Here is a 21,840-nt window from a genome sequence, read left to right as displayed (position 1 = left end):
TGGATGACATAACATGACATTCAGCAACTCACCAAGCTGAGATGCTCCATATGCACACTTATGGGGAGTGTTGCAAATATTAGGAGTATCACACATGGAATTGAAGGCAGCTACATTTCTACATTGAAATAAATATTCTAGGCCAAATTTACTACTGGCATTAGTAGGTGCAACATGTCCTAGGCTTGCACCTGGGTCATAAAGTTGACATAGTCTACCGTACCTGAGTGGGACCAGGCAAAGCTCAGACATCACCTAGGATCTGAGCCAAAATATCCATCTTGGAAGGACAGAGTGGAGCATAATAATGTCATTCGAAATATTATTGGAATGATTAACATAATTAACAATAATTAACATTCCCACAAGATGTGATTTTCCTTACTGCAAGAGAGTGCTGTTCAAGAGTCCTGATGTTCTTTACTGTCTTTGAAAATCAAATAAATTACCTCCAATCTGACCGTTAGACAGGTGTGCCACACTGATCATTATAAACCAGGGGTGATTGCATCAACACCAAGATTACATGGCATTTGGAAAGTCAGATCTGGTTCATGCAGTCAAATTATCACCCTAATGTGGTGATCTTTAAAACAAAATTTGACTATATTTGACTATATTGTAAAATACAGACAACATTGGCTGTTTACCATGTATCCTTTATTTAAAATCAATATTTTGCGCTATCTTTGCTCTCTGGCAGTCGTCCAAGCTAAATTGGCATCCGTTTTAACAGTGGTCTGATTAAGTGGCTTCATCCATACCACAGCACTGTAATACTTTTTGAAGCCTGTATGAGCTAAACATTGTTGAAAGAAATAATAAAAAATACCTTTCCTTTTTTGCAGGGTTGGATTGACAACTTCAATGGACCAAGTGGAATTATTATTGCGGTACGTATAGTTACTAGTTAAAAAAAATTATTTTGTTGAAAACTTGTGTGCAGATAATTCCATAGCATTTCATAATACAGACACATACCATACATCTTTATCGGCATATGCCTACAGCACCTGACAGTGTTGTCTGTTTATACTGCATCCAAAAAAACTACCTTAAAAGAAAATTAAGGTTGCATAGTCAAGTACTGAAAAGTTAGGAAATAGAAGAATTAATGTTACCTGTACAAGCTTACTTTGTCCCCCTTCTTGTGCATATGCATTATGATACAGTCTTTAATTACATGATCACATACTAGTTTTTCCACAGGATCCTGGCCTCCTACCAGCAGAAGGTGAATTGAGAGCATAGTCTCCATGCTTTCAGTTCTGGTACCTGGCACAACAGTAGCAGCTATTAAGGAGCATATGCCAAGCTCTTTGGGGATGCCAAATGCTCATCCTGGTCAGCATGTAGGATCTGTGTGGGTATGGAGCATGCTCATTGCAGACAGAATCTTGGGAGAATCTAGCTGCCAGCTTGTACTAAAGCTCTACTGAGCATGTGTGAACTGGGATTTTCAGAGGCTTATAAATTGGCCATATTTGGGCAATTTTCGTGGGGCTAGCAAAAGGCACACCCCTGATGGTAGGCACAGTTGCCGACTTTCACATGGTAAATAAGCATCCCGACTTTCACAATAAGCCAAAAATCAAGCTAAGCCCCTGCTTGCTGGGTGCCAATCAAAAAAAAAAGAAGTAACATATAATCTCTCCACATATAGAAGCCGTTCCATACCCCTAATCATTTTTGTTGCCCTCTTCTGTACCTTTTCCAATTCTAACATACCTTTTTTGAGATGGGGCAACCAGAACTATATGCAGTATTCAAGGTGCAGGCATACCATTAATTTATATAGTGGCATTATAATATTTTCTGATTTATTATCTATCCCTTTCCTAATGGTTCCTAATGTTCTTTTAGCTTTTTTGCCTGCCACTGCACACTGAGCAGATGTTTTCAGAGAGCTATCCACAATGACTCCAATATCTCCTTCTTGAAAGGTAACAGCTAATTTAGACCCCATCACTTTGTATGTGTAGTTGAAATTTATTTTTCCAGTGTGCATTACTTCGCACTTATCAATATTGAATTTCATCTGCCTTTTTGTTGTCCCGTCACCCAGTTTAGTGAGATCCCTTTGTAGCTCTTCTCAGTGAGCTTTGGACTTAACTATATTGAGTAACTTTGTATCGTCTGCAAATTTTGTCGTCTCACTTCTCACCCCCTTTTCCAAGACATTTATGAATATGCTGAACAGCACAGGTCCCAGTACAGTTCCTTGGAGGACCCAGCTATTTACCTCTCTCCATTGTGAAAACTGACCATTTATTCCTGACCTTTGTTTCCTATCTTTTAAACAGTTATTGATCCATGAGAGGCCCTTCTCTCTTGTTCCATGACTGCTTAGTTTGCTTAATTGACTTTGGTGAGGGACCTCGTCAAAAGCTTTCTGAAAGTCAAAGTACAGTATATCCACTGGATCTCCCTTGTCCACAATAGATTGGCGAGGCATAATTTCCCTTTACAAAAGCTGTGTTAACTCATCTCCCACAAATCATGTTCATTTATGTGTCTGATAATTCTGTAACTTACTATAGTTTCAGCCAATTTCTTCGGTACTGAAGTTAGGCTTACCAGCCTATAATCGCCTCTGGAGCCTTTTTTAAAAATCAGCATTACATGAGCTACCCTCTAGTCATCTGGTAAAGAGGCTGACTTCAGTGTTAGATTACATATTATAGTTAGGAGTTCTGCAATTTCATATTTAGTTCCTTCAGAACTCTTGGGTGAATACCATCAGGTCTGGTGATTTATTACTGTTTAATTATCAGTTTGTTCCAAAATTTCCTCTACTGACACCTCAGTCTGGGGAAGTTCTTCAGGTTTTCCACCTAAAAAAAGGGCTCAGGCATGGGGATTTCCGCCACATCCTCTGCAGTGAAAACTGATACAAATAATTCATTTAGCTTCTCCACAACAGCTTGTCTTATTTGAGTGCTCCTTAAGTATTTTGATGGTCCAGTGGCTCCACTGACTGTTTGGCAGGCTTCCTGCTTCTGATGTACTTTAAAAAAAATAGTTGTTCATTTTTGTGTCTTTATCTAGTTGTTTTTCAAATTCTTTCTTGGCATGCTTTAATTACACTTTTATATGTGACTTGCCAGCATTTGTTCTCCTTTCTGTTTTCCGCAGAAAGATTTTACTTCCAATTTTTAAACGATGCCTTTGTGCCTCTAACCACCTCTTTCATTCTGCTGTTGAGTCATGGTGATATTTTTTGGTTCCCTTAATGTTTTTTTGTTTTTGATGGGAGGTGTACATTTAATTTGAGCCTCTATTACGGTGTTTTTAAATAGTCTCCATGCAGCTTGCAGGCATTTCACCCTTTAATTTCTGTTTAACTCACATCCTCATTTTTGTGTAGTCCCCCAGCCTTTTGAAGTAAACAAGATTCCCTCAGAAAAACGTGCCATTACTAAGAGTGCTGGGCGGAAAAACATACAGTGCAGTGTGCAGTTAGATCATCCCAGAGAAGCCAGCAAGCAAAACTTTTAAAAAGAGAATGCAAATTGTTCAAGAGCACTTGGCGCCCAAGCCCCTCATTATGGCTGAAAGGTTTGGGTATGGGCAGCAGGTAGGGGAGGCTGGGGGAGGCTGTGCCTCCCCAGACAGCCAGCTGTGGTCCCGGCCATACTCCACCTCCAGGGCCCCATTTCAGTGGTGCCACTGGGCTCCAGGGGCTGGGGCCATGCCGCCCACCTTCCTGGCGTTCCGGGGCTGGGGAGTGTGGAGCGGCACCATGCGCTCTCCCTCCCAGCGCTCCGGGACTGCGGGGGGCTGCAGGCACTAGCCAGCCTGGGGAGGGGGCCAGCGGCCATGGTGGGCTCTGGGTTCTGGGGGCGGGGAAGCGGCGGGGCCGGCCTCAGGTGTAAGGGGCAGGGCTATGTACTAGCCTCCTCCAGCCAGCGGTTCACATGCTGCCCATGGGTTTGGGTTTCATAAGCGGAATCAACCTGAAGGTGAATCTATTTCCTCCTTTGGGACAGAGTTAAAAAGATTATCAAAACACTGTCTTTTTAAGGATGGTCTTAACAAGGCCTTGAGAGACAGATTTGTGTGTGGAGTTCTTAATGGAAGCGTACAAAAAAGGCTCTTAACTGAGGAAAATCTACCTTTAAATGTACAGTAGAAATTGGAGTAGCAATGAAAACTGCAGCAACGGATGCAATAGAATTGCATGCTGAGCTAAAACTGAAGTAGGAATGCATACGCTCTCTGTGATCCAAAGCAAGAGCTGGTACACTCAGCAGACAGACATGTTATTAGTGTACAAAAGGGCTCCACGTGCCTTCTGATTGACAATTTAAAGATGCATATTGCAGAAGCATATTGTCGCACTAAGAGAAATAAGAAAGAGACCAAATCAGGGTCCAGAAAAAGCAGTATCAGTGTACACTCTATACACAGAAGCAACAGTAACACTGACTGAGAAAGTGGAGTATCCAGCCCGGATATATAGAGTGTGAGCAAAAAGGGCAAGTCAGCAATCTAGTTGACACCCCAGGTGGCAGGAAAAATACTGAGAATGAAATTGGATGCAGGCTTTGCAGCATCTGTTAGGTCACGTTCAAAATATGAGAAAACTTTTTAAAATACCAAATTGAGGGAGACACCAGTGTTGCTAAAAACATCTATGGGAAAAAAGATAGTGCCACGTGGAGTGATGCAAGCGAATGTGGAGTATAACAATAAGCAATGTTTATTAGACTTGCATGTGATTGAGAAGGGGGGACCCAGCCCTGTGAGGCCATGAATGGTTACGTAAGATTCCTCTGGATTGGAAATCTATAAAGATATTGCAGTCACTTTCAGCAGAACCCACTAAAACAATTGAACAACAGCTGGAAGCGGTATTTTGTCAGGCATCAGGAGTATTCAAGGAGGGCATAGGAACTCTAAAACACACAAAGGCTAAAATAATCCTAATTGAGAAGGCACAGCCCAAGCTTCACAAAGCTCAACCTGTCTCTTACAGTATCTGCATGAATTGGAATGTCTGGAAAGATGGGGCATGCTCTCAAAAAGTGACCTCGGGGAGGGGGGAATTCCTGGGGTTCCAGTTGCAAAAAGCAGTAAGGAAATGTGGTGCTTTTAAAGTCACCATAAGCCATGTACTAAACATTGACAGATACCCTCTGCATCGGATTGAAGACATTTTTGCTACGCTGGCGGGAGGGCAACAATTCAACAATATTGATTTGTCATAGACCTACTTACAAATGAAAGTTGAGGAATAATCTAAGTCATCTCTCACAATCCACACACAAAAGGGTCTGTGGCAGTACAACAAGCTAGTGTCTAGTATTGCGGCAGCTCCTGCTATATGGTAATAGGCAACGGACCCAGTTTTCCAAGGTTCTCTGAGAACACGGTGTTATATGGATGACATTATTGTGACCGGTGGAAGTGATGAAGAACATCTGGAAACCCTGAAACGGGTATTAAATCTCTAGAAGAATATGACTTATGAGCCACTTACATAAAATGTGAAATTTTCAAGGACTCAGTAGTTTTTTGTGGGCATGTTATTGGTGCAAAAGGCCTGCACAAATCTCAGGAGAAGATTAAAGCCATCCTGGAAGCTCCACCACCAAAGGATGTGTCATAATTTAGATATTTCTAGGATTTATCAACTACTATAGCCAATTCTTACCAAATATAGCCGCAGTATTGCATCCATTGAACTGTTTACTGCAGACTAAATAAAAGTGGGTATGGTCACATGAGTGTCAAAAAGCTTTTCTCAAAGCAAATCCATTGGTCACATCAGACAGTGTAGTTACACACTTTAACCCATCCTTACCTATCAAGTTAATGTGATTCTTCCTCATAGGGAATTGAGGCATCTATATCCTACACCATGCCAGATGGCAGTGACAGACCCCCATAGCTTTTGCCTCCAGATTGCTTGCCATGGCAGAAGGTAACGGCACAATGGACAAGGAGACTTAAAATCTGATATTGGGCGTGAAGAAATTAAGCCAATATCTATATGGGAGGAAATTCAGCCTTGTCACAGACCACCAGCCCCTAGTAGCAATCCTTCGTCTGAGGAAGTGAGTTTCTATAGCAAATGCAGCACATATGCAACAATGGGCTCTCTTCTTAGCGGGTCACATCTTTGACACAGAATTCAAAAGAACAGAAGCGCATGCAAATGCAGACAGGCTCTTCCATGTGCACTTTCTAGTTGAAGGGTGACCTGTAATCGAGACAGAATCTGTTGAATTTGTCAGCTTGTTTCAGTTTGAGATCACCCCGTTGATTTGAAGTTTGACCAAGCAAGAAACCAGGAGGGATCCCATGTGAGCTCAGGCTTATGAAGCCACTCTGAAGGGCTGAAAATATGCTAACCGCCCTAATTGGGGGTGAGCTTACCATACATTAAGGATGTGTCCTGTGGAATTCATGTTGTTATACCTAGTAAACTGTGCACAAGAGTCTTAGAAGAGCTCCTTGTAGGTCACCTAGAGATAGTAAAAAAGAAGGCGCTTGCCAAAAGTTTTGTATGGTGGCCAGTCATTGAACAACAAATAGAGCAGCTTGCTAAGGAATGTTTTGACACCCAGCAGATACAACACATGCCTAAACCAGCATCATTGCCCCTGGGAATGGCCATAAGCTCCCTGGCAATGTCTGCATATTGACTTTGCCGGACCATTTTTGGGAATGATGTATCTAGTAGTGGGGGGTGCCCATTCCAAATGGCCAGAAGTTTTTTTGCATGAAAACTACCACAGCTGCACAGACAATAGAAAAACTTGGAAGTTTATTTGCAAGAACTGGACTGCCAGAACAAGCTGTGAGTGACAACAGTCCTCAGTATTGCTCAGAAGAGTTTCGGCAGCTCATGAAGAAAAATGGTATTAGGCATTTCACCTTAATGCCACACCACCCATCCACAAAGGGCTTAGTTGAAAGGTTTGTACAGGAGTTTAAGCAAGCCCTGAGATCCATGGCAGATGAGAAGGGGTCATTACAGCAGAAGCTGGCATGCTTCCTGCTAGCATATAGAAATACAGTATGTTCCATGACAAACCAAACACCTGAAATGCTGTTTATGGGCAGAAATCTCAGGTCACACTTGGACTTATTAAAGCCAAATGTACTCCTACAAGTCAGAATTTGTCCAATAAGTCAAGCTATGGTGAGAGGGACCGGTGCCCCTTGTCAGCTACAAGTGGGTCTAATAGTGTTGGCGCATGATTATCGGGGAACCAGTATGTGGCTTCCAGCAACTATTATCGCACAAACAGGTCCTTTGTCTTATATAGTACAAGGGGAACCCAATATATTTTGGTTCTGCCATGTTGATCAAGTGTGAGATTCGGGGGTGACCCTGTGGCTGACAAAAGCAGCAAAATTTGGGGAACTGCCAATTGTTCCAGTATCAATGCCCCATCTTGAAGCAGCAACCAAGAAGCAGGTGCGCTGAACAACCAGCATTATCTGAGGGAACATCTGAGTCAGAAATTGCTGCAGACACATCACTTCCTCAGAGAAGTGTTCAAAATGTTGGCAGACGCTATGCAGAAAGACAAAGCAAGCCACCTTAAAGACTTCACTCGTAACTGGATCTTGGGTTGTTCGTCCACCTTCTGAAGGTTTGTGTCAATTCCATTTTTCAAGGGGAAGGACAGATGTGATATACTTGACTGTATTGAGTAGAGTTTTGAATCTGTTTTTGTGAATTTGCAGGTATAGTTTCTTAAGTAGATGCTTATGCTGAATCTATTGTTATGTAGTGGTTACTATGTTTTTCTTCTCTCTCTCTTTGCAATACAAGAGTCAGTCTGCCATCCTGGCTGCTGTGTTTCTAATCAGGGATTTGTGCTATATCTGCCATACGCGCCAGCTTTTACATCCCACCATGGACTACTGCACTGGGCAGCACAGCATGGGGAGGAGGTGACCAGCCCTCTGTGGAGAAAGAAGTGGTTCGGGACTATTTAGAAAAGCTGGACGTGCACAAGTCCATGGGGCCGGATGCGCTGCATCCGAGAGTGCTAAAGGAGTTGGCGGATGTGATTGCAGAGCCATTGGCCATTATCTTTGAAAACTCATGGCGATCCGGGGAAGTCCCGGACGACTGGAAAAAGGCTAATGTAGTGCCCATCTTTAAAAAAGGGAAGGAGGAGGATCCTGGGAACTACAGGCCAGTCAGCCTCACCTCAGTCCCTGGAAAAGTCATGGAGCAGGTCCTCAAGGAATCAATTCTGAAGCACTTAGAGGAGAGGAAAGTGATCAGGAACAGTAAGCATGGATTCACCAAGGGCAAGTCATGCCTGACTAATCTAATTGCCTTCTATGACGAGATAACTGGCTCTGTGGATGAAGGGAAAGCAGTGGACGTGTTGTTCCTTGACTTTAGCAAAGCTTTTGACACGGTCTCCCACAGTATTCTTGTCAGCAAGTTAAAGAAGTATGGGCTGGATGAATGGACTATAAGGTGGATAGAAAGCTGGCTAGATTGTCGGGCTCAACGGGTAGTGATCAATGGCTCCATGTCTGGTTGGCAGCCGGTATCAAGTGGAGTGCCCCAAGGGTCGGTCCTGGGGCCGGTTTTGTTCAATATCTTCATAAATGATCTGGAGGATGGTGTGGATTGCACCCTCAGCAAGTTTGCAGATGACACTAAACTGGGAGGAGAGGTAAATACGCTGGAGGGTAGGTATAGGATACAGAGGGACCTAGACAAATTGGAGGATTGGGCCAAAAGAAATCTGATGAAGTTCAACAAGGACAAGTGCAGAGTCCTGCACTTAGGACGGAAGAATCCAATGCACCGCTGCAGACTAGGGACCGAATGACTCGGCAGCAGTTCTGCAGAAAAGGACCTAGAGGTTACAGTGGACGAGAAGCTGGATATGAGTCAACAGTGTGCCCTTGTTGCCAAGAAGGCCAATGGCATTTTGGGATGTATAAGTAGGGGCATCGCCAGCAGATCGAGGGACGTGATCGTTCCCCTCTATTCGACACTGGTGAGGCCTCATCTGGAATACTGTGTCCAGTTTTGGGCCCCACACTACAAGAAGGATGTGGAAAAATTGGAAAGAGTCCAGCGGAGGGCAACAAAAATGATTGGGGGACTGGAACACATGACTTATGAGGAGAGGCTGAGGGAACTGGGGATGTTTAGTCTACGGAAGAGAAGAATGAGGGGAGATTTGATAGCTGCTTTCAACTACCTGAAAGGGGGTTCTAAAGAGGATGGCTCTAGCCTGTTCTCAGTGGTAGCAGATGACAGAACAAGGAGTAATGGTCTCCAGTTGCAGTGGGGGAGATTTAGGTTGGATATTAGGAAAAACTTTTTCATTAGGAGGGTGGTGAAACACTGGAATGTGTTACCTAGGGAGGTGGTGGAATCTCCTTCCTTAGAAGTTTTTAAGGTCAGGCTTAAAGGCTTAAAGCCCTGGCTGGGATGATTTAATTGGGGATCGGTGCTGCTTTGAGCAGGGAGTTGGACTAGATGACCTCCTGAGGTCCCTTCCAACCCTGATATTCTATGATTCTATGGACAAGCTCACAAATGTTGCGCTCGCTCTCTCTTTCTCTCTTCTCTCTTCTCCACACTTACCCACCCACCTTGGGTTCACCTAGTATGTGTCTGTTCTGTATTCTTTCACACAACCTTGCCACTGTTAGCATGAAAACCTCCTCTGCAACTTATATCTGGAAACTCCTTGTAAATGTAAATCTTTGCTTCATTAACTCCCTATTGCTTTTCACTATCAACTGAAAAGAGATTTTTTTTTCTTCTTTGCCAACATCTCTGAATTTCTCTCCATTTGCTATTGTTTTAATTTTATATCTGTATTATTTAACTCCGTATGTTCTTTGGGATACAATTTGCATGAATGATGTTACACAAAATAAAGTTCTGTTGTTTTGTCCTTTATTTCCCTTGAGATTGTTTTGTGAGTCAGTTGTGCTGCATACATCAGGCACATACATCAGGCCGAGTGCTTTCAGCCACCCAAGAAATGCAGCGATCAAGTGTGACCTTGTGACTTGAAGTGTTTCACTGATTTTGTAAAATGTTTTGCTTGCACTTTTTTTGACTATCAGCAATTCAGTCCTGACCTACATGTTGAAGTATCTTGAATCTTCATCCACCAATAATATTTCTTCTTTCATTAAATCATCTGCTGAAATTGTACAAGGTCCCGTATGTTTTTCATGTCATTGTTCCTTGGCTCAGCAACAAGGGGGAAATAGAGCCATATGCCGTCATATAACTATATCTTTTCCTGAATTCCATCTGTGAAATCCAGGCCTCATTGATGTCCGTGGCAAAACGACCATTGATTTCAAGAGGGTCAGGATTTAAAGCTACGTCTTTAGTACTGAATGAATTCTAGTGTACAGTTGGGGTTTCTGACACTGCAGGACTATTTTACTAATTCTTCCTAAACTGCAGTTTTCTCTTACAAAAATTGCCCACATTTTGTGACTTGAATATTTTTAAGTTGTGAAAGATTTTGGTTTTGTTCAAATGGATCGGGTGCCAAGGTTCTAGGTTCTTAAATCTCTGAAATGAAGAGACAGCAGAAAATAATCACAAGGAATGAGCATACATTTAGGTTACACTGAACACATTAACAACCCCGTGCAAGATCTGACAATTTAATTCCATCACACATGAAAGTTGGAGAAGGAGAATCCCACTTCTGCAGTTTCCTTTGACAATACAGGGGTTTCTCACACATTTTGATAACTTTGTCCTGAGAGTCCCAGAGGGGACAGCTCACTAATCTGTCTTTTCTTTCCCAAGAAAAGCGGTTGAAGTATTTACACAGTGATAAAGTTTAGGTTTTCACGTATTGCAAGATCATTGTGGTTTTTAAAATATCTACACTATATTTTATATGATCTATAAAACCTATATATTACAAAATAACTATTTTCCACTATATAGTTCAGTAGTTTTCAAACTGTGGTCTATGGATCCCTGGGGGTCCGCAGACTATGTCTAAGGGGTCTGTGAAAGGTGACTATGAAAATAAAGTTTCAGATCCCAGAAAAGGCATTCTGTTTTTCTGATCAATCAAAAGTATGTGGATACCCCCACCTACAGGTCAAAACCGAGAAGTGTTGTCATTACTGTAGAAGCCCACAGTTTAGCATCCTTACACTGTGTCAAATGCCGTGCTGAGCATGTGTATCATTTATAGTTGAATTCTCTTCTGTCAGTTTTCAGTCTGTCTTCTGTGGTAGGGGTCCGTGGACCACAGGTTGAATTACCAAAGGGGTCCGCACCTCTGTTCACATTTTTTTTAGGGGTCCGCAAATGAAAAAAGGTTGAAAACCATTGCTGTAGAGCACTGCCATAACTGAGTGAGTATAGAAAAGTATCAATATTCTTAAAATGTTTCATTTAAGTTAGTACTCATGAAAAGGGCTAGATCATCAGCCCTGGAGTTTAGTCGAGGAACAACAGAAACACAGGCAGCATCAGTGCAAGTTTTGCCACTCTACCCTGCCAGTGTGCATGAACACTGACATTGGAGGGATTACCTTTACCTCTGTTGAGACTAAAAAGAGTGTCAGTTTTCATTAGATAGGATAGAGGTGTTCACATCACAGAATCTCCTAAAAACTGGACTCGGATGGTCATCACATTTCACAGGGACTACTGTCCTCTGGTGGGTCCATCCACCAGCTTGGGGAAAAACAGTCAGCCATGCCCAACTATGTTATATCCTTCTACATGGGCTCTGTTATTTTTCTGACATAGAAATGCAAAAAATATGGAAAATGTAACAAAAATGATAGTCCTGACCTGGACTGATACTGCAGGTCCTGTGCACACCCAGTAGCTCAAGGGTCACAACCTTCCCTTTGCCTCAGGGGAACCACAGGGCTTACTTGCTCTGTTGGAGCCTAGTGCTGCTGCTCAGGGAACTGTTTGTCTCTCTTGCCTGACCCCTCCCCACTTGCAGAGTTTGGTCCTTACTTTTATATCTTCCAGCTGGAAACCAGAGCCACTCTTTAGCTGCCTCCTAGCTGGATCAGCTGGTTCCCAACACCTGCCTGCTGGGATTCTCTGGAGGCCAGGGCTTGCTGCTCCCTGACTCTGCAGGCCCTAAATGGGCAGACCACTCTAATACATTACCAAACAGGCCCTCCATAAAAAGTATCCATCTGTTCTTCAAGGATTTGTTCTTGCACCATTGACATTTTCCCTTTGACTTCATTGAGTGCAGGACCAGGCAGTAAGTGGGGGAAAAATGCATGCTCTTATCTTAATACTTGTTTGAATCTCTGTTTCATGATAACCAGTGAATGAAATTCATGAGGAACACATTTTTTCATTTCTGATTGGCAGGAGGCCATGTCTAGCCATTGCAAATGACAAGCTAGCAACTGTGATCCACCTGTTCATCTTCTCAGGGCTGGACTTCCTCTAAGTAGGTCTGTTGGTCACGGTCAAGCAAAAACTCCACCTTGTCCAACATATACACTTTGAACAGGACAAGTAGCTGAGAGCATATCACACGTGTGCCCTCTCCAGTTAAGTTTCCTTCTCTGCCTAATTCAAAGTCCTGGGCCTTATCTTGAAATCCCTTAGTGGTCTTGAGACAGGCTACATCAGAGACTGACTCTCTATCAGTGATCACTCAAGACAACTGAATTAATCTGGGACATAGAAATTAGAAGTGCTTAGGGTGAAACTTTCAGGAGCTGGAAGCAGGATGTTCTCAATGTTGGGTGCTGGACTGCCCTAGCTGAGGAGATCTGAATGGATCCCTGTCTATCTGTTTTCAGAGCCCATTCTTTTGATCCTACTTGCAGTAATGAGGGAAGAAGGAATAATTGAAGGTTAGTGGTTTGAAACCTATGATGACAAAAGCAAAATTCCATTTGGGTGATTTTCTGTGCTCATCAAGCAAAGTGAATTTTGTTCCTATATCTTGCAGTTATTGGCATCCTATAAATATAAGAGATTTGACTGTTTTTCCAGACTAATTTTGTAGATAGTTCAGATAAGCATCTTTTGGCTGCTTTATCCAAACTGAACCTGAACTCCAAACCTTTTGAACTTTTCCCCCTCATTAGCATTTATATAGAAATGAGAGTCTAATAATTTGTCTGCACAAATACATATGTTTCTGTTAAATACACCATGTGAGGGGGCAGAGCTCTGCTTTATTGCATAGAGTGATTTATTTCCCTTTGCCCCAAATTGCTTCTTTTGCTGGGAAGAGAAGCTTTGGTTTATCTGTTGATTTCAGACGGTGTGTGAAGTGAATCACATTTCTGCTAGACTATAACTGAAGAGTTATGTCTTAGTGTAGCACAGCCTTCCTTCCCCCCTACAAAGCTATGATTAGCTGGTGTGGGGAATAACTCTGCTTTTGGTGTGTGCCCTGAATTGTGATTGGCCCCTGAGCTCTTCCACTGGGATACTGCCTAAAAATGTCAAACTCAAACAGGGAAGTGATCTCAGAGACCTCAGTTGAAGTAGCTTTTATTATACCAAAAAGAAAATGTCAGCAATCTGATACAAAAATTAGACCATGCCTTATACAGAAATAGTGTACCATATATAATGAACCAAATAATGTGCAGCATTCAATTTGTTGAATTCTTTATATATTAATATGTATTTATATATCAAAGATCTACTTCAAATATATGTGACCATCAATATGAATACAGTGTGTGTTTATAACACGTCATAACTACTAAAATAGGTAAATAAGTATGCATCAGCCTCTCTCTTCTAGTGAGTTCAAGTAGTAATTGGGGGCACAAGTGAACGTGAGTTCGTTCACCTGTATGTGATCACCATTTGTTCACATCACAAAATTCAACATGATTGGCTGCTTCTTCTGAAGAGAGCACTAAGGTTGCATCTACACAGCATGCTAGTTTGGGTGGTAGGTAGTGTACGTATGTGCATAGCTCCCCAGCCCAGGTATTGGTAGCCGTGTAGCTGGTGAGGCAGGGCTTAGGTGAGTCAAGTGGAGGCCTGGCTGAAGGCTGTGGGTAAGTACTTGAGTACATACCCTACACAGCTCTCTACTGGCCCAAGTTGTGCCGCCCTGTCTACAGTGCTATTTTTAGCAGTGTAGTGTCCCACTGCCTCCCCATTGCTGGAGCCTTTCCCTGCTGCAGTGAAAGACTCCAGCAACCGGAGGTGGTTCTGGCTGGGGGGAAGGAGGAGGAGGCAGTGGAGAAAGGCTGAGCCTTCCCTTGCTGCAGTGAAAGGCTCTGGCAGCAGGGAACAGCTGAAGCCTTTCCCCGCTGCCTTCCCTCAGCCAGAGCCTTTCACTGACACGTGTAACTACGCACCACAGCGTGGATACAGTGTACTTTTCACTGCGGAGTGTAGGTACACATGTTCTACATGCCGCTGCCCGTGGTGTTTAGCCTAGGAATGGGCTAGCAGAAGGTGATGTTGTAAGTTAGAACTGAAGTGTTTCGGCAGAGTTGTTTTGTGGCCCAAGACTAGAACAACAGAAGGTTGCTGCAGGATATGATTGAGGTACATTGTCAGAGCTGGCTGGGGAAGCTTACATGATTATACCTTATCTGCAACTTTCTTGTGACTCTACTATCTTTAAGAAGCATCAGAATGACCCAAAACACATGCATTGTTTATGGGCTAAGAACAAACTTTAAAAACTGTCATTCTAGCAAGGGTTTTTCAGCCCAGATTTCAGACAAGTGATTATGCAGGGCTGGACATGCTCTGTTTGTTTATAGCAGTGGTCCTCAACCTTTCACAACTAGCGAGCTACTTCATTATCCGAGGGAGTTACAGACTGACAAAAAAGAATTGTATCACAGTAGTCTGATGTGATGAGCACAATGGAACATTGCTTATAAATAGGTGATGTTGCAAAATCCTCTTTCCCTCTCTCCCTACCTTGTGGCTGCTGAGTATCTCTGCTCTCTTCCCCACTTCCTGTGCAAGCTCCACTCCTGCCTTAGCGGGAAGGAGATGTTGGGGAAAGGATTTTTGGCAGCTTCCATCAAAGCTTGTCCTTTTGCTCATTGCTCCCCTTTTCCCTGCAGCTCACCATTAACCAGCACTCTGCTCTCCCCTTTGGATCCTGACAGTGTGTGTCGTTCACCACACACATGGACACTAAAAAGCCACACAAAGGCCCTGAGAGGCATGGGCAGCTCAGGAGTGGTAGGGGAAGATAAGAATGGTCATACTGGGTCAGACCAATGGTCCATGTAACCCAGTATCCAGTCTCTGAAAGTGGCCAATACCAGAGCTTCCAGGGGAATATTCAAAACAGGGAAGTTGGAATGATCTAGCCCTGTCTTCCCCTCCTGGCTTCTTGCAGTCAAAGGTTTAGGGTGACCCTAAGCATGGAGTTGTGTTCCTGACCATCTTGGCTAATAGCCATTGATGGACCTATCCTCCATGAACTTACCTACTTCCTTTTTGAACTCAGTTATACTTTTGGCCTTCACAACATCCCATGGCAATTAATTCCATGGGTTAACTACATTATGTGAAACAGTACTCCCTCTTGTTTGTATTAAACCTGCTGCCTATTAATTTCAGGGTGTCCTCTGGTTTCTGTATTGTGGGAGAGGGTAAATAACACATCTATATTCACTTTTCCCACACCATTCATGATTTTAAAGACTTCTTTCATATTCCTGTTCTGAGTCTTTTTTCTAAGATGAAAAGCCCTAATCTTTTTCATCTCTGCTTGTACGCAAGCCATTCCATACCCTTGATCATCTTTGTTGTCCTTCTCTGAACCTGTTCCAGTTCTACCATATCCTTTTTGAGATGGGGTGACCGGAACTGAACACCGTATTCAAGGTGTGGATACACCTTAGATTTATATTATGCTTTATGATATTTTCTGTCTTACTTTCTATCCCTTTCCTAATAGTTCCTAGTATTCTGTTAGCTTTTTTGACCACTGCTGAACACTAAGCTGAAGTTTTCAGGTGATTCCAAGATCTTTCTTGAGCTAATTTAAAACCCATCATTATATATGTGTAGTTGGGATTATTTTTTCCAGCGTGAATTACTCTGCACTTATCAGTGTTGAATTTCATCTGCTGCTTTGTGTCCCAGTCACCCCGGTTTTGTGAGATCTCTCTGTATCTCTTCACAGTTAGCTTTGGAGTTTGGACATAACTATCTTGAATCTCTTCAATCTGTCTTGAAGATCACTGATTACACTGGTTCCAAATCTTCTCTCGTAACACCAATCGTCTCCTCCCTAGTCTCTTACAGCTGCCCAAAATGCGGGTGCAGAAACATTTTCTTTCCTGCTGATGTTACTGCATCCTTTGCTCTCCAGATCTGTTCACTGATTTTTCTATTGCCTTCTACATCAAATTCAGGTCCCTTGTCCTTGTAGTCCAGGCATTACACTCCTTAACTCCTGCCTTTCTCTCTTTATCCTCATAACTTTTCACTCAGCTATTTGCACGTAGGCCTCATGCCCAATACACTCTCTTAGTTTCCTTCCCCCACTTTCACCTCCATGTCTCGTGCCCCCCCACGCTGAAACAGCCTGGCTTATCCAGTCTGCCATGCTGCTACCCTTGCTCCTTCAAGTCCCTCTTTAAAAGACTTCTTCCATGAAGCCTCCAAACCCTCATCTCCCTTGCACAGAATCATCATCACAAACACTCAATTAAAAACAAATCATTTTGGAACCCCCGAGAAGTGCATTACCAACTAAATCAAGCCCATTATCTTATGGCTCTGACTTCCTCCTCCCTTCTTCACAGCATTTGTCATTGGCACTCAACAAAGTTACATCTTAACTTAAAGTGTGTCTAGACCGTGACTGCACCTTGAGTAGTGTGACAAAGTTCCTCCTCTGCCTTGGTGGGTCCTGCGCTTATTGGCGGATTTTCTCCCCTCAGAGGTTCACCGCAGCCCTCAGTTTGTCCATTTTCGTGGCTCAAATCTGCCGTTCACTGTTAGCCTCATCACTGGGCCAGCATGGGGAAAGGAAGATGAACAATCCCCGCAGTCTCTGCTGATCCACCTAGAGGATTGGGGAACAGGCTAGAGAAACTCCCCTCTGGTGGAACCCACAGTCCAGTTCAACTCCTCCGGTATCAAGTAGGGAGTTGGGGGGATGGAGGGAACCCAGGCCCGCCCTCTACTCCGGTTCCAGTCCAGGGCCCTGTGGATTGCAGCTGTCTACAGTGGCTCCTGGAACAGCGGTGTGACAGCTCTGACTCCCTGGGCTACTTTCCCATGGCCTCCTCCCAACACCTTCTTTATTCTCACCACAGGACCTTCCTCCTGATGTCTGATAATGCTTGTACTTCTCAGTCTTCCAGTAGTACGCCTTCTCACCCTCAGCTTCTTGCACCTCTTGCTCTCAGCTACTCGCATGCACCACAAACTGAAGTGAGCTCCTTTTTAAACCCAGGTGCCCTGATTAGCCTGCCTTAATTGATTCTAGCAGCTTCGTGATTGGTTGCAGGTGTTCTAATCAGCCTGTCTGCCTTAATTCTTTCCAGAAGGTTCCTGATTGTTCTGGAACCTTCCCTGTTACTTTACCCAGAGAAAAGGGACCTACTTAACCTGGGGCTAATATATCTGCCTACTATCACTGTCCTGTAGCCATCTGGCCTGACCCTGTCACAGTAGACACACATGAACTAGCTTTAATCTAGCTAGCTTGGGTTCCAGAACAGTGAAGCAACAGCAGTGCGACCTTCAGTGCAGGCTGTACAAAGCCACCTAGAACCCTGGGTAGCCAGCGCTGAAACTCACATAGCTGTGCTTTCACTGTTCCAGGACCCAAGCTAGTGAGATTGAAGCGAGCTCACATATGTAACCCTGAGCTGAATTACATTGCGTTGTTGAAGTGCAGACATATCCTATAACTGTAAGCCCTCAGAGAAAGGACAGTGTCTTGTTTAAATACCACACACGCTGATGGTACTTTCGGAACAAATCATAGCGTGGAAGGTAAACTTCAGAATGGATGTATAGCTAAATCCAAAAGATTGGGGTAAAATTTTCAAAAGCACTTAAGTGACTTAAGAGCCATTTCTAGAGTGCTTATTGACTTTCAAGAGACGTGGGCTCCTAAATGCCTACGAGGCTTTTGAGAATGGAACTTAGGCCCCTAAGTCATTTGAGCACATTCAAAAATGTTACATTTAGGCACTGAGGAGCCTATGTTTCATTGAAAATCAATAGGACTTAAGCTCCCATGTGATTTTTGAAAATGGAATTTAAGCTCCTAAGTCATTTAGGTGCTTTTGAAAATTTTACCACAAAACATAAAAATGTCTGTCTTGCTGGATGTTCTTTTAGCATCATGAGTTACACAAGGCCACTACCTTTTTATACACTTCTACTGACATTTGCGCATCACATTTCCAACTTCCTCTGACAACACTAAACAATTTGATCCGCACAAGAATATAAAGCGCTGGCTCTCCACAGAGGCAGACTGATCTTCTGAGTTGCACAGTGGGCTTGAAAAGTGACTAAGTGATGCTGCCTCCTCTCTAGGCCAAGGAAATCCTGTCATGGCATATTGTCACTGACTCTCTCCCTCTGTCACACAGGCTGGTAAAGGGATTCTGCAAACTGTCAAAGTCAATAATGATGCAGTAGCAGATCTGATTCCAGTAGATGTCGTCATCAACCTCATCCTAGCGGCTGGGTGGCACACAGCAGTTCACAGGTAGGGATGAGCACTTGTTTCTCAGATTGCTGGTAAGGTATTATGGCACAATATGGATTTTAATGGGACAGCAAATATCATCCAGCTTTTGTTGGTTACATGATACAGCAGCATTTGATTCCCAAGTTCAGTATCTTCTTTCCTGGGTGTGGTAAAGGCTAAAAGTGCTACAGAAGCCATGAAGACATATCCTGGGATGTGGAGGAGCTTCTTATGCCACTCTGCAGGAATCCCTTTGGTCAGTAAGATCATTATTTAGCACTTATAAAGTATGGGACATACACATGAATACATAGAACTGTAAAAATATTAATTAATCAAAGTGGGAATGGTGTTGAAAAGTTGAAAAGGCTGTCTAGTCTTCTAGACGCTCTTTAACCTAAGGAAAATTGGTGGAATATGGGTTTCAGAGGGTGGCTGTGTGTAAACAAGAGGGCAAATAAATATGACCGTGGGGGTGAGGGGTGGCAAGGAGGGAAAAATGTTAGAACCTGCTGAGGAGTGTCCTCTGGATTCTATATGGGCTAAATCCTTACTCACAAAAATCTCCTATAGATTTTATTGGGAGTTTTGCCAGAGTAAATACATGAGTTTTCAGAATGTGTCCCTTATATTTAACTGGTGCTCTCCTGCTTAGTATACTAAGTTCATGAGGCAGAGCTCACCTCCAGTTATACTCATTAATAACACTGTCCTTATTAGCCAGCTTACAACTGGGCACAGACTCCTACAGCTGGGGAAAGCCATGAATATGACATGAGCAACCCTTAGAAAAAGCCAATATACACCCATATGCCACATCATCACCTCTCTGAAGCAGCTGTGTTACACTGCAGAATATCAGCTTTCATTTTTAAAAAGTAAGTCTCCGTCTGTTATGGTTGCAGAGAAAACCTTTAAAATGTGAATTGTGTGTAAGGGCTTGTCTACATGGGGAAGTTAAGGTAGGGTGTGACCTTAAATTGCTATACTTATACCAGTAGAACTCTCCAGGTTCATGCTACAACAGAACAGCTGGGCCGCAGCAGTGCTTCACTGTAGACTCTACATATGACGATGGGAGGGATTCTCCCATCAGCATAGGTAATCCACCTTCCTGAGAAGCAGTAGCTAGGTCAATGGAAGAATTCTACATGAGGACTTAAGTTGGCTTAACTACACCACTCAGGGCTGTGGATTTTTCCATACTTATGTCAATGTAGTATAGACCAGGCCTCCATGTGGACATTCTTATTGCAATATAGAAGTGCCCTTTTCTGATTTAGCTTATATCATTTTGGAAGCAGTATAAGATAAGGTGAAAAAGCCACTCAGATGTTTAATATGAAGAGGGGTTATACTTGTATAATGCTTGCAGTTTAATTTTACTGATATGATTATACCAATGTAACTAGAAAAATCTCCCATTTAAACAAGTCATAACTGATTCAGAGAAGAGTCTGCAGAGAGCCTTGAACAACAGCTCTGAGGATTTTGAACTGTCCTACTCATCTCAGTGGGGTATTAATTCAGAGGCCCACTGATGATCATTTAAACGTCGATGCTTATGTAAAAAAGGAAAGGAGACTTGCATCTGCACAATTTACTGTAAGTGGTGTCTCATTATGGTGCCGCAAGTGGGTGGCATTTGGGACATAGCACCACTTCTCCCCACCCCCAGTCAAGAAAGATCCACACCCAGGATTATTGCAACTGTCCAAGTGCATATTCAAGGGGGAGAGAGGCACAAACACAAGGAGCCCAGCGGAGCCAGGTGGCACACTGTCATATTTTGAACATCTGCCCAATCTACTGTGAGTTTTTGTAATTCACATGGCAAAGCCTGTTTTGTGGGCAGGGACTGGAAAATACCAGCAACACTTTGTCCTCAGTATGGCTTTTGGATATGAGGGCTGAGGATTTACTTCCTCTCACTTCATCTCTGCAGGTAGAGAGCTCTCCCTGTAGTCATTGGCCGGATGGGATCCTTACTCACAAGCTATGACCAATGCCTGTTCCTCTGTGCAGTGCAAGCACAGATGGGAGACCCTAGTTTCTCTCTTCAGCAGTAACTTTTCTCCAGCTAACTACAGTCCTGAACCTTTAAAATTCTACTTCTTTTTCATATTTCCTACCCTACATGGTTACAGCCATTAAATAACACAGTTCTTTAAAAAGGCAGCTCTTGCCAGATAAATGGAATTTTAAAACTCCAGAACTGTAATCACAAGGTGGTTCTTCTCTTGAGGTGTCAAGTTAAAGTCATTTAATTGTCCCCCTTTCCCAAGCAGTGCATTGAATCAGCTATTCATACGGGTGTTTTCCAAATGGATGTGGTGTTTCATAGATGGAATATTTTGTTTTGAAAAAAATTGCGTGATTTAAATAGGTAATTATGTTACAGGTTCATGTGGGGGGTATTAAAACCCAGTTCTTTGCCTGGTAAACGCACATGTATAAGGCACATTAAAGATTTAACATCTTTTCCCGTTTAACTTCTTGTTCTGACATTTAAATCTGTGTGTATTGGGAACTATGGTGTAAGCTTCATGGATTATTATAGAGGCCTAAGTAATTGTATGAAATCAATACAACACAAAAAAGAAAGAAAACATGAAAGCCAGTCTTATCCTTTATCCCTTGAGCCTAGGCTGAACAAAACCCACAAACAAGAGCCAGAATATGGGGAGCCAGAAATGAGCCTTAAAAGCAGTTTAGACTTTGCAGTTTCATTTTTCTCCTCATTCCCACCCAACAGCGACTGGCAAAGAAGAGGAGTGACCAGCACAAGCAAATGACAGCACAACGGCTCCAAGTCCAAAAAACAAATGCCACTCCCCTCCACCAGGGAGAAGCACCCTCCATAGAGTGCTGTCTTACCAGCAAAGCAGGAAGCAGAGAGAGCCCCAGAGCCAGACTTCCTGGGTCTGTGAGCTTCGAAACCCCAACCCATTCCCCCTCCAGGAGAAAGAAGGGCCTGTCTTACCACAGGGACTAGGAAAACTACACCTTCCATCATTCCCAAACTGCCTAATGCCTGCACCTAAAATAGTGGAGGGAGAAATGGCTCCTACTTGCAAACCCCCTTTCTGCTACTCTGGAGTGGAGTTTGAGCAGCGTTGCTTCTTCCCATAGCAACAGCATAATGCCCAAAGGTATTGAGAACCTTTGCCAATTGGTTCACACCCAGGTCTCTATCAAAACCAGC

At 43.2% G+C, this 21,840-nt stretch overlaps 1 protein-coding gene across 5 annotated transcripts in view; it reads left to right on the top strand.

Moving 5' to 3' along the window:
- Window positions 1–21,840, top strand: part of FAR2 (fatty acyl-CoA reductase 2) — a 217,038-nt gene that overhangs the window by 157,117 nt on the left and 38,081 nt on the right. For all 5 annotated transcript variants that reach the window (XM_084617283.1, XM_084617281.1, XM_084617280.1 and 2 more), the window contains 2 exons: window positions 849–893; window positions 18,535–18,653. In XM_084617283.1, the coding sequence (XP_084473409.1) occupies window positions 849–893; window positions 18,535–18,653 (164 nt within the window). The remainder of the gene's footprint in view (window positions 1–848; window positions 894–18,534; window positions 18,654–21,840) is intronic.

This window comes from Lepidochelys olivacea (assembly GCF_965140295.1).
Source record: "Lepidochelys olivacea isolate rLepOli2 genome assembly, chromosome: 1".
NCBI classification, from domain to species: domain Eukaryota; kingdom Metazoa; phylum Chordata; order Testudines; family Cheloniidae; genus Lepidochelys; species Lepidochelys olivacea.
The sequence above is the reverse complement of the archived record's forward strand: the minus strand, read 5'-3'. Positions and strand labels throughout refer to the sequence as shown.